This window comes from Procambarus clarkii, chromosome 36 (assembly GCF_040958095.1).
Source record: "Procambarus clarkii isolate CNS0578487 chromosome 36, FALCON_Pclarkii_2.0, whole genome shotgun sequence".
Lineage (NCBI taxonomy): Eukaryota > Metazoa > Arthropoda > Malacostraca > Decapoda > Cambaridae > Procambarus > Procambarus clarkii.
In genome coordinates this window covers 8,965,614-8,985,803 of record NC_091185.1, presented here as the reverse complement: position 1 = coordinate 8,985,803, position 20,190 = coordinate 8,965,614, and the positions used below count along the sequence as shown (strand labels likewise).

The 20,190-nt window shown below is 45.8% G+C and overlaps 1 protein-coding gene across 1 annotated transcript in view; it reads right to left on the bottom strand.

Annotated features, from left to right (window-relative positions):
• Adsl (adenylosuccinate lyase) overlaps positions 1-20,190 on the bottom strand; it is a 134,340-nt gene that overhangs the window by 89,492 nt on the left and 24,658 nt on the right. Inside the window, exon 4 of the mRNA XM_045739091.2 lies at positions 10,828-10,985. Within this exon, the coding sequence (XP_045595047.2) occupies positions 10,828-10,985 (158 nt within the window). The remainder of the gene's footprint in view (positions 1-10,827; positions 10,986-20,190) is intronic.

The following is a 20,190-nucleotide window of genomic DNA, read 5'->3' as shown; positions in this document are numbered from 1 at the left end:
ATATCTCCTTCCCTCATTCTTGTGGCTTGCTTTATGTGTTGATACAAGAATGTCTCCAGAATGAGGTTCACAAATCTGCATGTCCAAAAGTCCTCCGTTCTTGCTTCATAGGCCTCCCAGTCTATTGCTCTAAAGTTGAAGTCCCCCAGTATCAACAGTCGTGATTTATCTTTATCTGCTTGTACAATAATATCTCTCATGACCATTATGAGGCCCTCTCGTTTGTCATCCAGTTCTTCCTTTGTCCACGTGTTGCTTGCTGGTGGGCTGTAGGCATTTACAATTATCAGGTTATCATCCTGATTCCAGACCTGCAATGCCATTATGTCAATATCTCGAGGGTTTTCAAATATTAACTCTTTTACCTTCAGGTGTTTTTTCACCAGTACAGCCACTCCTCCTCCCTTCCTAGTTTTCCTGTCACGTCTCCAAACTGAGTAGCCTCTTGGGAATATGACTTCATTTATTATATTTCCTTCAAGTTTCGTTTCTGATAATGCAACAATATCTGGGACCCTAAGCTGGATTATATCTTGCAACTCCAAAGTTTTTGACCTCACTCCATCTATGTTGGTATATACAATTTTCAGGAACATGTTCCCTTTTCCTTTGCTCTTTACTCCCCCTTCCACTACTGATCTTGTTGCTTTGTTTTTATGTACCATTTCACAAGCTTTCCAGTCCCTGTCACTTTGTAAAAAAAAGAATTTCTGTCTTCTTCATTTTTATCCCCATTTAGCCGTTTTGCCTCAATTAAGTTCATTTTCAGCTTTTCTCTGTCTTCCTTGGAGAGGTCTTGTCTTATTGACCAAGATTTGCCAACCTCATCACTCTGCAGTTTCCTGGCATTTCTTAGCACTTCCATCATGTTTTTCACTCCATTAAAGGTCACCCTTAAGGGGCGGTTCTTTTCTTTCTCATATTTTCCTATTCTTCTAAAATCACTGACATTTTCCTTTGAGCCTTCTCCTAAACCTACTATTTTCTCTATGATTTTCATCTCTTCTGCCGCTCGGTCCACCCTAGATGAAATTTCCTTCTCTAAACATCCAAAAATGATTATGGACTTAGTTCTATCTGCAGTGTTTTGTACCAGTTTACTGTTGGTAACCAGTTCTTTCCTAATTGCTTGCCTAATTTCTGCTTCTTGTTGGTCATTTCTGGTTTTGACTTCCGAACACACTTCTTTGATAGTCTCTTTCTCTTTTACAACTTCAGCATATGTCGCTTTTATTTCTTCTTTATACTTTTCTAGTTCTTTATTCACCTCCTCTATGTGAGTTGTCAGTGAAGTTTCCAGTTGGAGATCCTTACCTAACTCTATGTTAGCCCTTAGGCTTGCTTGGAGTTGTTCACCATATGAGTCTATCTTCTTGTTTATTTCTTCAAAGTCACCACACTTCACTTTCCATGCCTCATTTTCTTTCACTAGTTCCTTGATTTGCTCCTCCTGATTTGTTACCTTGTCTGTTAATGCAGTAATAATCTTACCTTGTTGAAGCATACTCCCTTTTAGAGTGCAAAGCTCACTCCAAAGAGCTCCATTGTCCTCTTCTAATTTAAGCACTTTTTCTTCATACTTCTTTTGCATGTCCTCAATTATCTCTAACCTGCCAAGAACACCTCCTTTCCTTATATCTTGTGTTGAGAATCCTTTGAAACCATCATCTGATGGTGTGTCTACCTTCTCAGTGGGGGTGGTGGCGGCGGCCATCTTTGATTTTGTTCTAGACCAAAACAAACTTTTCCACTCGACTATTTTCACTCAGTTTTACTTGTTTATTGTATTTTATTTGCTTTTACTCTTCCCTGAACCTTTATGTAACCTGGGACACCACTATAGCCCTCAACCTGTTCCCAATACTTAGGTAATTCGATATTTCCAGGAGCTTGCTGCAGTGTGACTTCTGCCTCCTCCAGCTTCACCTCCTCTTTCTGTGTGTGTGTGTGTGTGTGTGTGTGTGTGTGTGTGTGTGTGTGTGTGTGTGTGTGTGTGTGTGTGTGTGTGTGTGTGTGTGTGTGTGTGTGTGTGTGTGTGTGTGTGTGTGTGTGTGTGTGTGTGTGTGTGTGTGTGTGTGTGTGTGTGTGTGTGTGTGTGTGTGTGTGTGTGTGTGTGTGTGTGTGTGTGTGTGTGTGTGTGTATATATATATATATATATATATATATATATATATATATATATATATATATATATATATATATATATATATATATATATATATATATATATATATATATATATATATATACTGTATATATATATATATATATATATATATATATATATATATATATATATATATATATATATATATATATATATATATATATATATATATATATATATATATATATATGCGAACAAGCCTGAATGGTCCCCAGGACTATATGCGAATGAAAACTCACACCCCAGAAGTGACTCGAACCCATACTCCCAGGAGCAACGCAACTGGTAACTACAGGGCGCCTTAATCCACTTGACCATCACGGCCGTCAAAAGGAAGTGATAGCCGAGGCTATTTGAGCCACTTCCCCGACGGCAACTCGGATGGTAATCTTGGGCATAGCATTTGAGGTAATTTTCATGTTGATTTTATGTCATTTGCAAAGGATGTTACAAAGCTGTGACTTGTAATTTTGTCTATACCTGATATGAGAATAAGGAAATAAGGAACACTTTTGGTGTAGCTACGGAAAGGGAAAAATCTCTGCCTGATAGCGGGAGTCAGATTGCCTGTTCCTATGCACACCTGTGTATAGAGAGAAAATGAACATAAACCTTGAAAGACAGAATCTGCTTACCGCCACTGATGGGTCCGTATTCAAATGTGTTACTGACTTGACAGGAAGCATGGCACGCGCACACTATCCATCAGCATGTAGCATGGCCAATGAGCACCCTATAAACTTGCAAATAACAAGTGCATACTCAACAAGTCAATCCAGGTGGAACCATGCCACAGACCTGTAGGGAAAGTTACCAATGCCTAAAGACAACTAACCAACCAGGACACCCGGGCACTAGAAACTCTTACAGAAAGAAAAAGACACCAAACACAACCTAAGGATAAACAGGGCTATGGATGGTGTTCGTAGCATGCTGTACGAGAAAGTGCATGTACCTTACCATGCCATAAATCACAACTAATACCTCGCTCCCAGTCATAGTGCCTCACAGAAGGAGTCAACATGTGTGCTACCCAGGGAGAGAGAGACCACCCGAGTGGCCTGGCCTATCAGGAGTGAACTCCTAAACACACCAGAGAAGATACCCTATCAGTGCAGGGGCAATGCATGACGAGCGACTAGGAAAGGGTCACTAGATACAGTATATGCAACTCAAAGCAAAGAAAAGATTAGGTCCATGGAAACTGCACGGCAAACACACTTGTGAAGCAAATACAAAACAGGATCAATAAATGAGTTATGACCCCCATAGGACAAAGTCTGAAGGATGGCTGGCACTTATCCAAGAAAGAAATGAGACTCATTATGATGAGCCATACAAGAACTAAAGACAAAGGCAAAAAACAAAGTACAATTCATAAATGACCTCCTCAATGAGGCAAATGCAGTATTTGGATCTTTCACAGAAACCCATGCTGGGAAAATACATGGACAGTTAGATCTAGATACCAGAATATAATCTATATAGATGTGATAGGGGGTAAATAGGTCACATGGAGGAGTAGGTTTGTATATTTGAGAGAACCTTGTATGCTTGTGTATGTAGTAAAAATAAGAGTAAATAGACCTAGTTATTATTCCAATATACAAACTGCCAGATGCAGCGGTTGAGGAATTCGCAAAACAAACAAAATAGAGAATAGCCTTAACCTGGTAAACCCAATACCAGATATTATCTTCCTTGAAGAATTAAACCTGCTCAGGTTAACCTTCTCACATGTATGCTTTTGATATAACTGAGTGTGTCATAAAGGGATGATTGTATAATACTGCATAAGATTTGTAATGCACAAGATATAAAATTCCCTCAGGAACATGAGGCTCACATCAGCTTCCTCAGGCCTCCAGTAAACAGAAACCATTTTGGAAAAAAAAACATGGACACCATTCCTGGGTGTGAAGGACTTAGTATTGAATGAGCAACCATGGCTGGCATATGTAGCACGAGCAGCTAACAGCACTGTTGTTTAGCCTGTATCTACAGCATCACTTAATCAAGCTTAAAAATTAGAAGGGGGATAGAAGTCCTATCCCACGAGCAAAATACTCTCATTGAATGGAACTGAAGTCCTGGAGTGATTGAAGGGCACTCATGGACCCCCCCCCACTCAGGCTCCCCCAAGCCCCAGGGGCCAGACATGATAACCTCAAGAGAACTGCATTCTGTACCCAATCAGGATTAGAGCCAAGTAACTGTTGTAAAGGCAAAGGCAGTGCATCCCTGCGACTACCCAGAGCAAGGCTCTATACCCTGGTGGCCTGGCCTTTTAGGTTCCAGAGGGTGTACCTCTGGAACACACCAGAAAAGGTACTCTGAAAGTGTAGGAGCAATGCTAAGCTAATGCCTAGGGAAGGCAGCCTTAAACATGTGCAGCTCGAAGCACAGATTATCCCGAGCTCATGCAAAGAGCGTGGTTTAACCCTTAAAGTGCGCATCACTTCATATGAAGTGTAAATCGTTTTACCAGTCAACTGCGCTTCACTTCATATGAAGTGTATGGGTACCGCGCACGATTTGAATGGCCCGCGGTGTAGCTGGGGGTCCCATACGCTGCCCAGGGGCTCTAGTAAACAGCGGCCATTTTGAAAAAAAATCCAGCTCACGCTCCGATGGCATGGGAGGCCTCAGTTTAGCGAGAGTCACCATGGCGAGCGCACGGTCAAACGCCTCACGAGCACGCATCACTCAGTCCCTCACCCCAGAGCAAATAGCCCACGAATTATTCTCTGAAGGTGAAGAAAGTGTGTTTGACGATTCAGACAACGATGAGGATTATACACAGTTGTCGGGAGATAGTAGCAGCAGCAGTGAAAGTGAGAATGACCGCCATGCCATGGCGAGGCCTATACGCTCTCCCATGCCTCCTCGCCCATTTTCTACCCCAATTCTACCACGACCTCACAGTTCCTGTGGATATTTTCTGTTTGAGGGTGACGAGTCAGAGGGAGGTGACTCCTTTTCTGGGTTTAGTGACTCAGATCAAAGTTTTATTGAGCCTGTGGCTGGTACCAGTGGTGTAACTGGGCGAGAAATTGTCGCGTCAGCAGCATCTCGCCCAGCCAAGCGCCACCGCATAGCACCAAATGAGGGACCAAGACCCTCGTGTTCACGTGCACCCACCTCACGTGCACGTAGCCGCCGTGCTTCTCGCAGACGGTATTCAGCTCCTGGTCGCCGGTATGCATCGCTTCCTCGCCGTCTTTCCTCTGCATCTCGCAGGACGCCTGGTGTACTTGAGTGGAGTGATGGTGACGATTTTATTCCTAATATTCCTCACTTTGACGATAAAGATGTAGGGATTACAAACCTTTTCCCTAATCAAGGTGAGGACATGGCTGAGATGGAATATTTTACAGCATTCTATGATGAACCACTCATGGAATACATTGTACACCAAACGAACCTGCATGCTGCTTACCTGATTGAGAGGGAAATCACAGAATTTTCACGACTGCAGCGTTGGAAAAATACCACAGTGGCGGAAATGTATGTGTTTTTGGCACTCTGTTTGTTGATGAAGCACTGTCACAAACATGCAATAAATGACTATTGGAGCAAGGACAAGACAATACCAACACCTTTATTCGAGAAATATATGTCACGAGACAGGTTTCAGATACTCCTCAGGTGTCTACATTTTGGAAGTGTTCAGGACCGAACACCTGATGATAGACAGTGGCGAGTGAGGCACTACATGAACGATGTTATTGGAAAATTCAGAGATTTTTACGTACCAGCACAGAAGCTGGTGGTTGATGAATCTCTCATACTTTTCAAGGGACGTGTTCCATTCAAACAGTACATTCCCTCAAAACGAAACCGATTTGGCCTGAAATTTTTTGTTCTTTGTGATTGTGAGACAGGATACGTGTTACACATGATTCTGTACTCGGCTAGTGATGTAGACATTCCCGGTAACAACGAACATGGATTCTCGGGGAGTGTAGTGAAGACCATCATGGCTCCGTGGATGAACAAGGGACACATTTTATACACAGATAATTACTATACAAGTCCCTTGCTAGCTCGGTTCTTGCTAGAAAATAGAACCGGATTGGTTGGTACAGTAAAGCCACAACGAAGGGAAATGCCTGTGTTTGACAACGACATTGCAGTTGGTGAGTGTCAGAGAAGGAAAAGTGATAACATTCTGTCAGTTCGGTGGAAAGACAAAAGAGAGGTGAACTTGTTGACAACAATTCATGATGGAACAATGGTGAACAGTGGGAAAGTGAGCCATAAAACAAACGCACCACTATATAAGCCAGACTGTGTTTTAGACTATAATATCAACATGCGGTTGATTGATAAATCAGACATGATGATTGGCACTGCAGAGTGTGTGCGGAAGACATGTAGGTGGACGAAAAAAGTGTTCTTCCATCTTGTGGACATGAGCATGCTGAACTGTTTCAACATGTACCTTGTGAGAACTGGACGTAAGCCCACTTTCCGTGACTTTGTATTTGATGCTGCAATACAGTTATTAGGAAAGTTTGCAAAAGATGTCCCAGGTATTCAGCGGCCCATCATAAACCCACTGTTGCAGCATGCTGGTACTCCACGCCTCGCTCACACTGAAGGCTTCCTAGCACACAAACTTAAGTATTTGCCACCTGGTGTGAAGCGTGCAATAGCCCAACGTGATTGCTTGGTGTGTAAAACAACGACACGTAGAGACAAGAAACGGAAGCTTGTGCAAACATGGTGTGAAACGTGTGGTATCCCATTATGTGCTGTCGACTGCTTCAATGACTACCACAGTCTAGAAATCTTCTAAGTGTGCTTCAAAGTGTGTATAGCGTGTGCGAGTGTGTAAATATGTAAACATATAAGCAGAACATATAATATAATAGACTGTAATGACATATTATATTGCCGTAATTGAAAACATTTGTGTGCGCCTGTGTATACTCAAATATGCAACAATTATTGATACAAAATATGTTCAAACAGTATTTGAAACACAATTAGTGAAAAAAAATTAGATAAAATGCGCTTAGACATTGTAAATAAATAGCGCGAAAATATATTTGTGGCAACTCTGGCTGTTTGAGGACCGCGCGCAACATCTCCCGGGCGTGTACTGCATGAGCGACCATGCAGATTGTGATGTCATCGCAGAGCTTCTCGGCTCTATTGCAACAAAAGTAAGTACAATAGAATTTTTTTTTTATTTTTCCCGTGATCAGTGAACAGAACTTAACAGATTAGCAAAAAAAAAAAATTTTTTTTTTTTTCAAAATGACATGCACCTGTGTGGATAGCAGGATATTAGACCCCGAGCATGTTAAGGGTTAAAATACCCAACATTAGGAATGATATACAGTGGCACCTTGACTTACGATAATTTTGAGTTACGATGTAAATTTGATCGAAAAATGCGACTCGACTTACGATAGTGTTGTCAACTGACGATATTTGTTGGTACATGTTCGGGTCGACCGAGCGCATGGTTCCCAGTCACACAGGCCGACCTGCCTCAGTTTAGTGCAGCTGCCCGCTTAGTGACGATCACGCCTTTAAAAAAATTCCGTTTTTGTGGTGATTTTTTGCTTTTTGAACATAAAACTGATTATTATATCTCACACCATGGGTCCCAAGAAAGTCAGTGGTAAGGTTCAACCTAAGAAAATAGTTGTGAGTAGAGGCAGTAGAGGATGTACCTTCCTCATTAAGAAAATGTGTGAAGTATGGGAAGAACTGCAAAGTTTTGTTGAAAAAACTCCCCCCAGATAAAGCTGTAGCAGGCCATTGCATTGACCTTTAAATGACAATGTGATGTCTTACTACAGACAAGTGTTAAAATGTAGGGAAAAACAAGTGTCTTTAGACAGATTCTTAGTAAGACAAGCAAGCAGTGACCCACAAGCAAGTCCTAGTGGTATGCAGGCAAAACATGCCAGAGAGTTTATCCCAGAAAATTCATCACTGCCTGATGTTATAATGGAAGGGGACTCTCTTTCCAAACAATAACACTTCTCCTCCTCGCCCCCTCATCACCATCTTCCATACGCCATCAAGGGTCCTCCGTAAAGGTAAGATAAACATGTGTATTGTATTGTAGTTAGAGAAAAAAATTTTATTCAGTATAAAATGTATTTGTAAGTTAATATTTTGGAGGGTGGGGAACGGATTAATTCGATTCCCTTTATTTCTTATGAGAAAAATCACTTCGACTTACGATATTTTGACTTATGATACATCGCTGGGAACGAATTACTATCGTAAATCGAGGCCACACTGTACTGTCTCCACTCGACTATCCGGACTATATGGGAAGGACCCCCAGCCGGATTATCACATGTTCCGGATAATAGTACTTTTTCACCTCTGAGTCCAAAAGGGACCATTTCCGACAATTTTTATACCACACGCATGATTTGAATTGACACACTAATTAGTGTGTGGGGCTGGTACATGGGTGGTTAGCTGCCTAGCTGGTAGGTGGGCAGGGAAAGTGGGTGGGCAGGCAGGTGGGTTTTGGATGAGTGGATGGCAGGTAGATGGGCTTGGTGGGTGAACAGGTTCGAGCAGGCAAGTGGGTGAGCAGGCAGGTGGGTGAATAGGTGGGTGGGTGAGCAGGCAGGTGGGTGAATAGGTAGGTGGGTGGGTGAGCAGGCAGGTGGGTGAATAGGTGGGTGGGTGAGCAGGCAGGCAGGTGGGTGAATAGGTGGGTGGGTGAGCAGGCAGGTGGGTGAATAGGTGGGTGGGTGAGCAGGCAGGTGGGTGAATAGGTGGGTGGGTGAGCAGGCAGGTGGGTGAATAGGTGGGTGGGTGAGCAGGCAGGTGGGTGAATAGGTGGGTGGGTGAGCAGGCAGGTGGGTGAGCAGGCAGGTGGGTGAATAGGTGGGTGGGTGAGCAGGCAGGTGGGTGAATAGGTGGGTGGGTGAGCAGGCAGGTGGGTGGGCAAGCAGGCAGGTGGGTGAATAGACAGATGGGTAAGTGGGCGTGCAGGCATGTGGGTAAACAGGTGGGTGGGTGGGTGGGTTAAGTAGGCAGGTGGGTGTGCAGGTAGGTGGGAGAACAGGTGGGTGGATGGATTGGTAGGTGGGTAAGAGGGTGTGCAGGCAGGTGAGTAAACAGGTGGGTGGGTGAACAGGTGGGTAAGTGGGTGTGCAGGCAAGTGGGTAAACAGGTGGGTGAGCTGGAACAGAGACAGATGACACGTGTGATCTCCTGCCTGGTCAACCCCCCTCCCCCACATCACGCCAGCCTTCCCGTCTCCCCTCCACATGTGTCGACAGACACGTGGATGTTGACACGCTGTACGATGACTAAACATATGCGTTCTTTTAAATCCCATTTTATTTTATTGTAAATATTTAAATGAATAAATAGCAAACCAAATACTGTACTGTACTGTTCATCTATTATAGTGTTATTTAATTAATATTTGTAACTATCTCTCCATAGCAATAAAAAAACAATATAATTCTTGCAACACCGCCAACGCCACCTTCCTTCGTTAGGCTTAAGTGAGTCACATACACACCACAATAGTTTTTCCTCCTTCCGTGACCAACTCTCTTCCTCCCTTCCTGACCAACTCCCTTCCTCCCTCCCTGACCAACTCCCTTCCTCCCTCCCTGACCAACTCCCTTCCTCCCTCCCTGACCAACTCCCTTCCTCCCTCCCTGACCAACTCCCTTCCTCCCTCCCTGACCAACTCCCTTCCTCCCTCCCTGACCAACTCCCTTCCTCCCTGACCAACTCCCTCCTTCCCTCCCTGACCAACTCCCTTCCTCCCTGACCAACTCCCTCCCTCCCTCCCTCCCTGACCAACTCCCTCCCTCCCTCCCTCCCTGACCAACTCCCTCCCTCCCTCCCTGACCAACTCCCTTCCTCCCTCCTTGACCAATTCCCTTCCTGACCGTAATCCCCCAGGTGGTCCCTCCCAACGCTCCCCTCTCTCCCGACACCACCCACCCACCCTACCCCCTCCAACACCATGGCCTTGAGCCACAGCTGTATGGGATTAATACGGTAAGGCCCACCGGCTCAGATTTTTAACCGGCCAAACCGGCTTTTATCCGGCTCCCATGGACATTTTGGCCGGATATTGAGATAACTTTATCCGTTCACGATTTTGGCCGTATAAGGGCGTTTTCCGGATGTTTGAATCCCGGATAATCAAGGGGTTACAGTACTAGCAAAATGGCCCCCCTGCAGGACAGAATTCAAAAGATGACCATCACTTATCTTAAAGTAGTAGTACTTGCCATTATGAGGCAATTTGGGAAGATCAGATATGGAATATCTGGCATCAGCAACAGGACTGAGCAGTTGCTGGCTTTGAAGTTTGAAGCTCATGGATGCCACCTGTTGGCAGCTCTGCACACTAGGGTGTGTTTCATACCCAGTTTCAAGTGAAACATTTCCTTTTGAGTGAATCTTCTGCGGTATCTACTGGCTGTTTAAGTGTCATTTTCATGAACCATGCAATTGTTTTTATTGTCATATCTACATTTTATTGCTTTCACAGGTTCTGGCTGTGGTCTCCAGTAGGCCACAGGCCATTTATGATTGATGCAACTTAGTAAGGCAAAGTTATCTCTGCAACACAACTTTAGGGAACCACCTAAGGGCCATCCCCCCCCCCACCCCAGACAGTACATACTATGTGCAATAAAGTTACCTTCAAATAATTGCAGAAATGATGCTTGAGTGCCAGTTGTGCCCTTGACCCCTCGGAAGCGTAGGTCATCCCGTGCCCGAGACATGGCTCTTTCATCCATCAGCAGTTCTTGAATCCAAAGAGCAGCTCTCTTTCCAACTGTTGTTAGCTGAGCAGGCCTAAACCAAAAAAAATGGATATGATAAATATTTTTTTTCCCACAATGATGATCTTGACAATGTTATTTATGAAGTCAAATTCAACCATTCTTATCCAATAAATAAATTCATCTTTTTTTTTTTTTTACACAGATGGGTACAGAAGCAGACTACTTCTGACACCTGTTAGCAGGCTGGGCGCTTTTCCTTCACATATATCACGGAAAGCCTCACCCACTAGTTTTCCTTGAAACACAAACTGGCCAATCTGTTAACAACCAGGAGTCCAATTACTGCTGGGTGAACAGTGGTGAAGAGTTAACCACTGCACTGCACTGCGCATAGCACCTGGAGGTGCTAGATCGGTGGTGCACAGAGCACCTCAGGGTACTCATAGGTATAGCATACAAATCAAAATGTGCGCACAGTGATGCAGGCGCCACATATACCGGGAGATGCCTCCACCACGCCGATGTGAAGAGGTCCACCTCCGGGAGCCCGTACGTCCGGCAGAGTCAACTGAATGAGTTGGGGTCGACCGTCCATTCCGAGGATAGGGGAATGAACCGAGACAGGCCATCTGCCAGGACGTTGGACACCCCCCAAACGTGAACAGCCAGGAGTCAAACCCTGAGAACTCAGCAGAAGTCACCTGAAGCGACCAGCCCCAAAGAGCCAAGGACCCACATTGAACCCCCATCGGTCCAGGCAATGAACCACCGGAGAGCAGTCTGAATGGAGCCTGATCGTAGATTCGCGAGCAACCCGAACCCTCCGAAGCAACATCCACACTGCTATGAACTCCCGCACCGTGCTGTGGGTTTACAGAAGGACGGACTCCACCGCCCCTGGCTGGCCCGGTGAGCACTGGTCCCCAGCCCAGAGACTACGCATCCGTGAACACATCGAGCGAGGGCTCGGGTAGGCGCCAAGGCACTGAACCCCAAAAAACCCGAAGAGGAAGCCGACGACGTAGCAGCCGATGTAAGGCCCCGGAGGCCAAATCCAGCGGTCGCAAGAGAGGCAGAAGGGATGTCCCCGAAGAAACCAGAACAGCCATACCCAACCCAACCCACCAGGTAGACCATCACGGCAATGTTCAGGCTCTTGCACAAACCCTCAAGCAACCGCCGAGTGACCCGGGAGCACCCCCCAGAAACAAGCAAAGGCGGGAGCGCAGACGAAGCAGAGACTCCGGAGGGAGAGAGAAGGATGCAAACCAAGAGTCCCACACAAGACCCAGTCAAATTCGAACCTGAGAGGCAACCAGATGGGACTTCCGCCAGTTCAGCAGGAATCCAAACCCGGCGACCTGGGAAAGAACCAAATCCCTCGCGATCAGACACACGGACTGGCTGGGAGCCTAGACCAGCCAGTCGTCGAGATAGGCCAGCACCCGAAGACCTAAAAGATGCAGACGGGCTACCATGACCCGGTAAGGCATGTGAACAGGCGAGGTGCCAGGTTCAACCCGAATGGGAGATAACGAAAGCGGTAACCGAGACGCCCCACAACAAACCCGAGTCAATCTCTGAACCCCGGATGAATCGAGACATACCAATACATGTCCCTGAGGTCCAGAAATGCTATACAAGCACCCAGTTCCAACAGAAGACAGACAGGGGACAGTAGTCATCCGAAAAGAGGGACAAAAAACCCAGGGGTTCAGACAGGACAAGTCCAGAATGAACCACAGGTGCTCACAGTCCTGTTTCAGGACTGGGAACAGATGGGAAACCCACCTGAGGGACATCGTCATTTCGACCACGCCTCAGCGTATCCACTCTGAGATGACCCGACAGAGTGCAGGAGAAGAAACCTGCCACGCCAGCCCCAAACCCTCCGAAGGAGAAGGGAGCCACCTAACACCATCGCAGGCCATCGGAAATTACCCGAAAAGCCCACGAATCATGAGATTGGGCATGAGTGAACAGTGAGCCTCCCCTCCCATCGCCCCGTCAATGGAGTGAACAGCGAAAGGGCCTACGCCCATTGCGAGAACCTGACTTACGCTCAGAGCGATCACTGTGCCGGCACAGTGATGGACCCAACGAAGTTGGGTCCATCACTGGGTCCTTTGGACCCAACGAAGTTGGGTCCAAAGACGGCGCCAGGCCCAGAAACTGGCACCAGCGGCCTACCACGACGAGAGAAATCCGAGCCCAGGCACGACCTTTCCGGGAGGAACCCTTCCCCCCCCCCAGGATCCCCGAAGAACCAAAAAGTCCGACATCATACGACAACTAGAAGAGGCTGCCTGCAGAAACTGCCCAACCGCAGACTCCGCAAACAGCAAGGGATAATAAGGGGGTGAAAACTGAAAGAGCCAAGGCCCAAGCAGATTCCAACAAGGAAGCGATCACCACCTGCTGTCACACGAGACGCGAAGCGAAAAACTGCAACACTGAATCCTACAGGATTTGCGCAACAGCTTCAGCAGCACAGACGACGCACACGCCGCCAAGACCAAGGCACCAGATCCAGGAACGGCCCCCAGCGCTTCCTCATCCTCCTGAAGCCAATCCAAAGACAGCTCCAGGAGGGAAAAAACCACAAGACCAAAGCCAGCAGGCCACGAATGCGCAAGTCCTCAGCCACCAGTGCAGCCAAAAGGGAGGGAACCGGCACAAAGTTGAACCATGCCAACATCCCACTGAAGGGCAGGGGCAAACAAACATGCACTGAGGTGCTTGAATTCGTCCCTCAGGTAAACCTGGACTACCATCAACGTCTTGTGTCTTTACCTGTGACACGCAACCGGAACTTACACTTCGCAACACGCAACTTACACTTACACTTTTACCTGTGACACGCAACCGGAACGCCGAGGAACGACCTGGGAACCGTGTACCTTCTGCCATTGGTAGACAGGCATCAGTGGACAGGAATGTTTTAAGGTAGATCATTATTTCCTTCCCTTTGCCCCGTGTTGACTGGGCTAGATAGGCTCAGTTTATATATTTATATTAGTGTATTTTTCATTATATAAGTACCAGTATTAGAGTAGGCTGTAGGTCAGTCAGTATTTTCTACTACCTGGAGAAGACAGCGTAGAAACGTGTGTGGCAGTGTTGGTGGACGAGAGGACTACGTCGACAGAGCTGCCAACCCCCCCTTCCCCCTAGAGAGGGTCCGAGTACCCCCTTTAAATTTGCCCAGCTGTCCGAGTTGTCAGAGGTGGCGAGAGGAGAACTGCCAATGCTCTGCAGTTCATTTATTCCTATATATATGTTTTTATGCCTGTTTCGTTTACATGTTTAATGTAGATCTTAGTATAGAAAACTATGTCATTTTTACTAATGTGTTTAAGTGTGCCCTCCATCTCTCTTTGAGCATTCTATGAGTGATACTATATACATCACACTATCATTATTATTATTATTATTATTATTATTATTATTATTGGAAATATCCCAGTAACTGGTAACCATGATTAACACTGATGTTCATGGAAACATACCCTAGGCTGGTAACACTGAATAACACTGATTGTGGTAACATACTATTGTCTGGCGACACAGTTTAGCCAGAGCTGCATTGCTGGGATGCAGAGTTTCAAACCCAGCTGGCGACCTTATAAGTAGTCGAGTGACACAGGTGTGCGACAGGTGACCTGTGACCCTGTGTTATGGTAGGCAAGACTCGTGGGAAGTGCTGTGGCTGCAGATGTAACGTCTTGTGTTTAGTACCGAGTCTTCCTTCACTCTTCCGTGGGTACAAGGCCAAATCGCAAGTAGCGGTTCCACCTGTGGTTTGACCGAAATGCTCCCAGGGCGATCAGTGGCACCCAAGTGTGTGGGACAAATACCCGCGGCAGTGGTCATTGTGTGATCCTCATCTCAGATACCGACACAGTCCACTACGCCTCGTAACAATGTTTACAACCCAGCAAAAGGCTGACGTCGTAAGCAATGCCATGTTCTCCCCCCTCTCATCTCGAAATGTATTTTTAGCGCCTAAAACTTCAAGTGGCGGGTGCAGTTTTTAACAGATTCTCTTGAATCCTACATATTATACACACAGTTTCTAGCTCTACAATTCTGTCAATTGTTTTGTTTTTTATTATTTGAATTAGTTTCAGTGTTCATAATTCATAATTATTCATTGGAAGGGGGGGAAAGGGGGGGTTTTACATGTAAATATTTTTTGGGGGCAAACTACATATATATTGCAGACTGAGTCAACTTTTATTAAGATAAAGAAAGGGCTATTGTGATAGTTCAGTACACTAAAAATGCTATGGTGAAATATAAATTTTATAAGATTTTACATTTTTTTGTTTAATATATTTGCATATATATTTTTTCTCTTTCCTTCCTTTTGGGTTATATACCTGAAATTTGGACCTTTTGGAGGTCTTATGCAGTACATATAACCATTAAAGTTTCATTCAGTAGAATAATTTTGAACTCCCATGACCTTGGCACCTTAACCCTTCAATTGCGCATCGCATCATATGATGCTTTGACCAACTTGCAGTAAATTGCGCATCGCATCATGTGATGCTTTGGAGTACTACGCAAGATTTAAACGGCCCGCGGATACACGGAGTTCACCACACCTTCATCAGAGCTCTTGTAAACAGACGCCATTTAAAAAAAAAATCGTGGGCAAAACTCCCGGGTGTTAGGGGCCTCAGTATTGAGTCAGCTACCAAGCCTGACGCACGCAGCATGAGCTCACAGTACTGCTGTTCAGCTTGTGACCACAGCATCGCCTAAAAATGCCATAATATACTTGTTCATGCTATTATGTAGCGATGATATTATTACAGAAGACCCCTGACTGTGATAAAACTGACCAGGGTTCTGATAACAGCAGGATTGTGGTGATATTTAGCGCTGTGCTCCATGGAGGGAGGAGTAATGCTGTGGGAGGGAGGGTGGTGGCGTTGTCTTCTGACTGTGTGTGGCCACCTTTTATTGACTGCACTCACCATACCAGCTTAGTGGTTCGCTATGGTGAACACAAATGTAGATACTTATATATAACGTGTGTATAGTGTGAGATAACAGCGAGAGTAGGAGGTTGGGAGCCGCCATTTTGGTGAGGGAGGAGCGTCGTCTGCAGGACTTACCATGTTGTTTACTGATGACCACTATGGTCTTTGGGCACCATACCAGTTTACTTGTACAAGTATGGTGAATAAAACAGGTAGATATTTATATATAATGTGTGTATATAGCGTAATAACACCACAAACAGTATTGTTGGGGAAATATTAGTGTGTCTGGCCTTGAGGGCGGCAGCCATCAGCTGACTCTGTGAGGTCCTACGTCTTTGTGCCTTTACTCACCATACAAGCTGAGATGTACAGTTATGGTGAACAAAACATGTAAATACTTATATATATAACGTCTGTATATAAAAGCAAAAACAGTATGGTGGGTGGAGAATGGTGGCAAGTCAGGTGAGGTGAGGGAGGGAGGGAGTGGCAGCCAGTGGCGGGCTGCCACTACCTGTCACTGCCACTGCCACTCAGCATACCAACTTAGTGGTTCGTTATGGTGAACACGAATGTAGTTACTTATATATAGCGTCTGTATATAGTGAATAAAAGCAACAACAGTATTGTGGGAGGAGAATGTGGGTGAGTGGAGGGCAGGAGTGGCTGGCGGTCACTCGGTCACTCCTCATTACTTTTTTGACTCATAATAGCAACTTAGTGGTTCGTTATGGTGAACAAAACATGCAGATACTTATATATAACCTGTGTAAATAGTGTAATAACCGACAAAGTATTTGTTCACTGTTTGATGAACATAATTGAATGAACAATATGCACACCATATTTTTGAGTACAGCGATGATTCACTCATTTTATTATATAAATATATCACACTTCACACTATTGAATAATATTACAGCAAAAAAACTACGAAAAATCAATCAGAGACATTGAAATAATTAGGTAATTATCTCTTTGTGGCAACTCCGGCCTGACAGCTGGCGAGCAACAGACCGCCTGGGACGCACGCTGAGTCAGCGCCTGTTTTTTGCCAGACTTCCCCGCCCTATACCGGGCAATATGTGCCACTTACGATTTTTTTATTATTTTTCCCATGATCAGTGAACACAAATTAACAGGTTAGGAAGAAAATTTTTTTTTTTTTTTTTCTTGTATGCGCCTGTGGGTGTCAAATGGAGTATAACCATGCGCCATTTAAGGGTTAAAGAGAGACTAGTTCCAAATTTGCAATCCATGTGAGACCAGGAGGCATGGCAGGAAGTGTAGAATAGTCCTGGTGAAAAGGAAAAGTGCAATAGGTATGCTGAAAGTTTATTCTATCAATATCAAGGCACCCAAGAGGTTTGCAACTCTCCTTCTAAACATCAGGGACATAACTAGCCTCTCTCTCTCTCATTCTTCAAAAGAGAAATTGATAACCACCACCTATAGATACTATTCAACCAGGTTGTGATTCCATTTTGCATGGAACCATACAAAATGGAAGGTGTCCACCTCCCTTTATCTCATCAGTAGGGCTGCCATCTAGGGTATTTGGTTAATGGGTGCTCCAATAGAACAATGTTTTCTGACATTTCAATCTTGCCAAGAATCATTATGAAGGAGTCAGTTTTGCAGCAATTTTGGGTGTCAGAGCAAATGATTTCTCTATATAGTGATTAAGGAATTGCATGCTCTCCACTGTGCTCCTCGTCCATTGTCAGGGAACAAGACCTTTTGCATGGGCACTTGTCACCACTGGCAGACAAAGGGCACCCAGAAGCATGATGGTGTGAATGCCAAGGTTAAGTAAGTAAGTAATTATCAAAAGAAGGCACCAAACCGGGAAGGCTATGTAGCACCATCAAATACGCAAAATAATCAGAGGGCGCTAAATATCACCGAGGATGCCAATACGAGAACAAAAAACGCATAAGGCGAACGATATCAAAAGTATCCGAGTCACCAAGAATTCTATCGAGGGACAGGTGACCGTGAGGGGCGGTCGGAAAGCAAGACACACGCTCGTCCTGGAAGTCAGGACATTCAAGAAGGACATGCACGACCGTAAGAGGGACAACGCAACTAGGACAATAAGGAGCAGGGCGGCGCTCCATCAAGTGACCATGGGTTAAGCGAGTATGGCCAATACGCAACCTCGCCAGAGCTGTTTCCCACCGCCGGTTACGGTGGAAGGAGGACGGCCACGAGGAAACACAACATTTAAGAGTACGTAGCTTGTTACCAGTAACAGACAACCAAGAAGCCTGCCAACGGGTAAGGACTGAGGAATGGATAACCGGGTAAAAGTCGGAATACGGAATGCCTTTACGAGAGATGGGACAAGAGCGGACAGCTTCCTTAGCGGCAGCATCCGCACGCTCATTTAAAGACACGCCAATATGGCTGGGAACCCAACAAAACTCAACCGACTTAAATTTACTGTGAACGAGAAACAGCCAATGCTGGATCTCGACAACTACTGGATGAACTGGATTAAAGCACCCGAGAGCCATGAGGGCACTACGAGAGTAAACAACAACCACAAAGGAAGACTGACAACGAGAAAGCAGGAGACGAAGAGCATAGAGAATAGCATAAAGTTCCGCTGTAAAGATGCTAGTCTCCGGAGGCAAGCGACACATATAAGTGCGATCAGGAAAAACAACAGAGTAGCCAACACCGTCCGCTGACTTAGACCCATCGGTGAAGACAGAAACGGAGCGGGAGTGAGAAGAAAAGTGCTCAAGGAAAAGGCGTTTTAGAACCGTAGGAGGGGTAAAAGCTTTAGTGATACGAGTCAAGGATGTACAAAACCGCGGAAGAGGGACCCTCCACGGGGGCAAAGAAGGAACAACACGAGGAGAAACACCAGAAATACGAACGGAAAGAGAATCCTGTAGGCGAGATAACCGGACAGAAAGAGGGAGGTGGTGAAGAGGAACAGGAACCGCAGGAGGGGTAAAAGTTAAAGCACGACAGAGGCGAGAGGAAGGATCTTGCAAGGACCGCGCAAGATAGCGAAGACAGTAGCGATCACGGCGGTCCTGGAGAGACAGGAAGCCAGTGTCAACATACAAGCTAAGGACGGGAGTCGAACGAAAGGCACCAGAACTGAGGCACAACCCAGTATGGTGCAAAGCATCAAGACGGCGAAGAGTAGAAGGAGAAGCAGACGAGTAAGCAGGGCAACCATAATCGAGCTTAGACAGGACGAGAGAGGAATGTAAAGCAAGGAGAGTGCGCCTATCTGCCCCCCAAGAAGTATGGGACAAGACCCGAAGGAGGGTAAGGGCCTTAGAGCACTCAACACGGAGGTAAGAGATATGGGGAGACCAAGACAAACGAGTGTCAAGGAATAACCCCAAAAGCTTCGCGGAATCTTTGTATTCAAGGGGATGACCATAAAGTGACAAAGAGGGACGAAGAACAACCCGTTTCCGCGTAAAAGTCATGGCACAAGTCTTAGAAGTAGAGAACTTGAAGCCATGACCTGTGGCCCAAGACGACACGGCATCAATTGCAAGTTGAAGCCGGCGTTGAAGGAGAGGCGAATCATCACCCTGACAACAAAGGGTAAGATCATCGACATAGAGAGCGGAGAAGACACCAGAAGGAAGAGAGGAAAGAAGACCATTGAGGGCAACCAGAAAAAGAGTAGTGCTCAGAACACTACCCTGGGGCACACCTTCGTATTGCTGAAAAGAGGGAGACAGAGCGGTACCAAGGCGCACCCGAAAGGAACGACGAGAGAGGAAGCTGCGGAGAAAGAGAGGGAGATGACCACGAAGGCCAAAAGAATGAAGTTGAGATAGGATATGATAACGCCAAGTGGTGTCGTAAGCCTTTTCTAGGTCAAAAAGGACGGCAACAACGGAGGTCTTCGCAGCAAAAGCAGTACGAATATAGACCTCCAAGTTCACCAGGACATCTGTCGTGCTGCGGCACTTGCGGAAACCAAATTGAGAAGGGGAGAGGAGGTGATGGTGTTCCAGGAACCACATCAGACGAACGTTAACCATACGTTCAAAGAGTTTGCAGACACAACTTGTGAGAGCAATAGGGCGAAAGTCCTTAGGGGAAGTACCCAGAGACCCCGGTTTGCGAACAGGGAGGACAACGGCATCGAGCCAGTCCTCAGGGACTGACGACGACTCCCAGATCCGATTATACAGACTCAGTAAATACTGAGACGTGCTCGGAGGGAGATGGCGAAGCATCTCATAATGAATACCATCGGAGCCCGCCGCCGTAGAACCGCAGAGGGCCAGGGCAGAA